General features: G+C 36.0%; 1 protein-coding gene across 1 annotated transcript; it reads left to right on the top strand.

The window, feature by feature from the left end:
• The first annotated feature begins 363 nt into the window (after positions 1-363).
• On the top strand, positions 364-1107 carry LOC141594216 (late embryogenesis abundant protein At1g64065). Its single transcript, XM_074414365.1, has one exon. The coding sequence runs from the start codon at positions 455-457 to the stop codon at positions 1067-1069; it is 615 nt and encodes a 204-aa protein (XP_074270466.1). The 5' UTR covers positions 364-454; the 3' UTR covers positions 1070-1107.
• Positions 1108-4586: the final 3479 nt, after the last annotated feature.

Genomic DNA, 4586 nt, shown 5'->3' on the forward strand with positions numbered 1-4586 from the left:
ATAATACTCGAAAAAAATATACATAAGCTCTAAACAAATAAGGTTCGAGACTCCGAGATAATACATTCAATGTATGGTATATTCCTATTTCTCTCTTATTATAGAAAAGTGGTGGTTGGTTGAACTTTTTTTCATAGAGTTATTTAGATAAAATATTACTCGTAATTGGTTTTACAGTATAAAACGGTTTTATACAAAAATTATCGTTTCCTCACTACCTCATATCCTACCATACAAAAATAATTTTTTTTCTAATCTTCCTAATCTCAAAAAAGTCAACATCACCTAAATAATAATTTATCTATATGTATATATATATATATAACCTCAACCACATTTTTCATCATCATATTATCTATTTTTTGCGCCATACATAAAACTATGTAATATAGCTCTTTAACTCATTTATTTCCAAACACTTTTCATAAAATAATAATAACCAAATTATTTACCCATGGTGATGGCCAATGATCAAGCACAACCACCATCACCTAAAAACCCGAAACCAAACTCGACTCGACGTTGTTGCTGGTTACTATTTTTCCTAGGTGCGTTACTTACTTTAATCATACTAATAGTTATAATCCTTATTTTTACCGTTTTCAAGGTCAAGAATCCTATTATGACCATAAACAAGATCCGATTGGGTTCGGGTAATGCTACCGGGTTGAGTCTTGCACCCGGGTCAAACATTACAATGTTCGTCGAAACATCGGTCAAGAACCCGAACCTGGGTGCATTTGCATTCCATAACACCACCTCCACCATTTTTTACGGAGGTATTATGGTGGGCCAGGCGTATGGGCCTCCGGGTCTAGCCCGGGCCCAAAAGAGTATAAGTATGAATATTACCGTGGAGCTTGTTACTGGTAAGCTTTTGAGTGCTCCGAATTTGAGTCGTGATCTTGGGTCGGGTTTGTTTACTATGGATAGTAATACGGTAGCTCCGGGTAAGGTGAAGTTGATTATTAAGAAAAGAGTTGTTGTAGAGATGAATTGCACGGTAACTTTTAATATTACTAGTCAAGCGATTGTAGATCAGAAATGTAAGAGCCATGTTGACTTCTAATATATATGCAACGGTCGTATTTGTATGACGGATTTGTCTATATAGAACACACATTTTTCTATAAGCAACTATGTCGTATTATATGATGGCCGCATAGTACACGCAAAGTTTTTGCCCTCTTAAACTTGAACTAATAATTTGATATTGTTGATTTTGTTGAAGATTTTATATTTTAATTATTCAGGTATACGTTATATGTGTGGGTTCCCAACTCCTCTCCATTGCTAATATTAATTACAGATATTATTTATTTTAAGCTTAAAATGAGTCAAATACATAACAAATCATATGGTAGATTGTCTAAAAAATGCCAATTTTTTTTGTCTTTATTATCACTATGTGATAATATTTGACCGTCTTAAGCAAGACTTACTAATTTTGAAGCGAGTTATAATTGGTGTCAGCTCATGTGCGCTAATATAATTCATAAGATCCTTTCATGTCATGCACTGATAAAAGTTTCTATGCCAATAGGGAACTTTTTTTTGTCTTTAATGATTTAAATAAAAAAAAGGGGTTCATGTAAGGCGGACTCCTTTTTGCAAGGCTTAGGGATATGGGTCAAATCCCCTACTTTAAGTAGCGGTTTTATCAAAGTCGATTTTCTGGCCTTAGATTAGCGTAACGAAGAGGCAACAATTGAAAAAAAAAATATAGAAAAATAACAAAGTTGCGGCTTTGCTTAAATCAAAGAAATTGGTGTTTGTTATGTAGATAGAATTCAAATAAAGAATTGTGAAGTGGAAATGATATTGGCATTTACAGAATGACGCATGTAGGATTCGAACTCGGTCAACTACAAGGATGGAACATCTTCCCTAAATACTATGATCACGCGACAAATATAAATTCAAAGTTTTCGTAATTCATTATCCACCCTCCCCCTTGGGTAATGATTAAGGGAGTAAAAATCTACTCAGTATTCATTACTCTTATGCCAAACATATCATCAAGGAACTCATTACCCCATTAATTAATTTCTCCACTAATTATCGCCCAATAAAACTTACCCCTATAATAATTTCATAGATTCCAGGCAAGTCCTAATATTACGGAAACTTGAATTGTAAAATGGGTGGACCTAAATTTTAAACTTGGTCCAAAATAACGAGAACATAATTCGAAGCCTAAACAAGAACTACATTAGTCATATCTAATAACTGGGTAGAGCCGTAAGGCCTTCGGGCTTTTCCCTCAAAAAAAAAAAAAAAAAATAACTAGGTAGAGCCGTATTGGCGTATACTTAAGAATTCATTCAAGAACACAAAAGCAATAATAACTCCATCTGTTCATGAATTAGTAAACGATAAAATTAATCGATAAATCTCAAAAGAAAATAGATAATAATTGACTATGACAGAGATAGTAATAACAATTAAAGCAGTTGATATCGATACGACCCAATGAGAAATAACTAATAAATAGGTTTTAAATTTAGAATTGACTGAAATCAGGGATATTAGTCTTGGGACGTATGTTTTGAGCTATAATTCGTTGTAATTTTGCAGGTGCAGTAGTGTGCTTAATCGGAGGTTTTTCTCGCAGAGTAAGGGCCATCGATCTTGTTCTTCTATAACATGTATCAAGTTTATGATCACTAGACCCATACCAAAATTCCTCTTCTTCATCATCATAATCAACAAAATCATCACAATCATAATCAGACCAGTGATCATAATCAGACCAGTCCCAATAATAATCGTAATAACCATTATATTCATCACCCGTATATCCCGACACTGATTGGTTCAACTCCGGATCCTCCAACCAAAGCTCGGCTTCACTTTGAATAATATTCTCAAACTCAAGGTCCTTTTGTTCCTTGACGACCTTCAAGGTGACAAACTCTTTTGCATGCTTCTTAGGGTTTTTCTGTTCCTTGACGTTCAAGGTAACGGCAACCAGCATAGGAATCGATATCTCGTCGATATTAGCATTATCATCCTCGAGATTTGATAACAAGAAAAAAGGATTAGTTCCTAAACACTCCATCATCATCATGTTGGTGAGATTGATATTTGATAGTAGGGTTAATTCCTTTGGATTGTAAATAAATCTTAAAGGCGACCGACGAATGGACGAAAAATGACCTAATAATAATAAGGTAAAGGAATTTGACCTAAAAAGGTGAAGAATATGTTGTTACGTAGTTGAGTATTTATAGGAGGAAGTCGAGGAACCGTGAAAAACCCTAGAGCCCTAGAGATAGTAGCGTCCCAATCTAGAGATTTTTTCCCAGGGGCTACGAAACGTCGTCGACGTTTTGTAACGAATCGTCGACGTTTTTTTAAAAAAAGACCATCACTACCCTTGACACTTTAACTCTCTACCCAATTCTCCCATATAACAAAATAATTAAAAAAATAAACAATACAACATACAACATTTCATGGCAAACGACGAACCATTGAAATCAATATCGAAATCAATTGCGGCCGACGAATCATCGAATTGTAATTTTTTTTTAACGTTTGAATCACACATTGCGTAGTATGAAATGAATATGAATCGTGTAAAATTGAATAGAAAGGCAACATTGAAACCCATTTAAGTACAAAATTAACGGTCAAAACGAAATTAAAATGTCCGAACCATAGACGGACGTTGAATTTCAAAGTCCGACCATGGCCAAGACGTTGAATTTCAACGTCCGAGTCCAGGTGAGACGTTGAAACCCAACGTCCAAGCCTATGTCAGACGAGGAGAAACCCTATGGCACCCAGACGTTAACATTCATCATCCTACACCCAAACACACGACCATCTTCATCGTCTATCTCCCAACCAGACCACCAACTTCATCATCTACCTCCAAACCCGACGAGCAGACTCAACATCCATTACCCTACCTGACGTTGGAATTCAACGTCCTCTTCCCTCCATGACAATGAATTCCAACGTCCCTCCATATTAACAAACCCGACAATGCATCGACATCAACAACAACAACAAATCCGTCACATAATATAATTAAAATCAAACTAATACAATTTAAATGGGTTGTAATTTACATATCTAATCAAACAAGAATCAAGTAATACGAAATTGAGAATGAACCGAAAAAAAAAAATCGAATTGCGAAGAGAAATGGTGGTACTACGGTGGAGAGTCGTGATGTTGAAAATGTTGCGGTGCTGTGTGCTAGAGCGTCGTGGTGGTGGTTGTGGTGTTGTGTGGAGGAGTGTGGTGGTGGTGGTGGTGCTACGGGTGGGCCATGGGGTGATGCAGGTGGGTGTTAAAGAGAAAGGAGAGTTTGAGTGAAAGAGAGATGGGAGAGAGAGTCCAAGGGCAAGTCCGTCTTTTTTTTAAAAAACGTCGACGATTCGTTATAAAACGTCGACGACGTTTCGCAAACCGGTTTTTTCCCTTAAAAATCATTAAACTATAAATTGGGCCTGACATTTTTGGATATTCTATATAAACGTGGGCTTTACACGTGTTTTGTAACTCTTATGGCGAACTGAATGGAGCTGAGCTGAACTGAAATGAACTGAAGGGAGCTGAGCTTAACTGAATTG

Source organism: Silene latifolia, chromosome 8, assembly GCF_048544455.1.
Source record: "Silene latifolia isolate original U9 population chromosome 8, ASM4854445v1, whole genome shotgun sequence".
NCBI lineage: Eukaryota > Viridiplantae > Streptophyta > Magnoliopsida > Caryophyllales > Caryophyllaceae > Silene > Silene latifolia.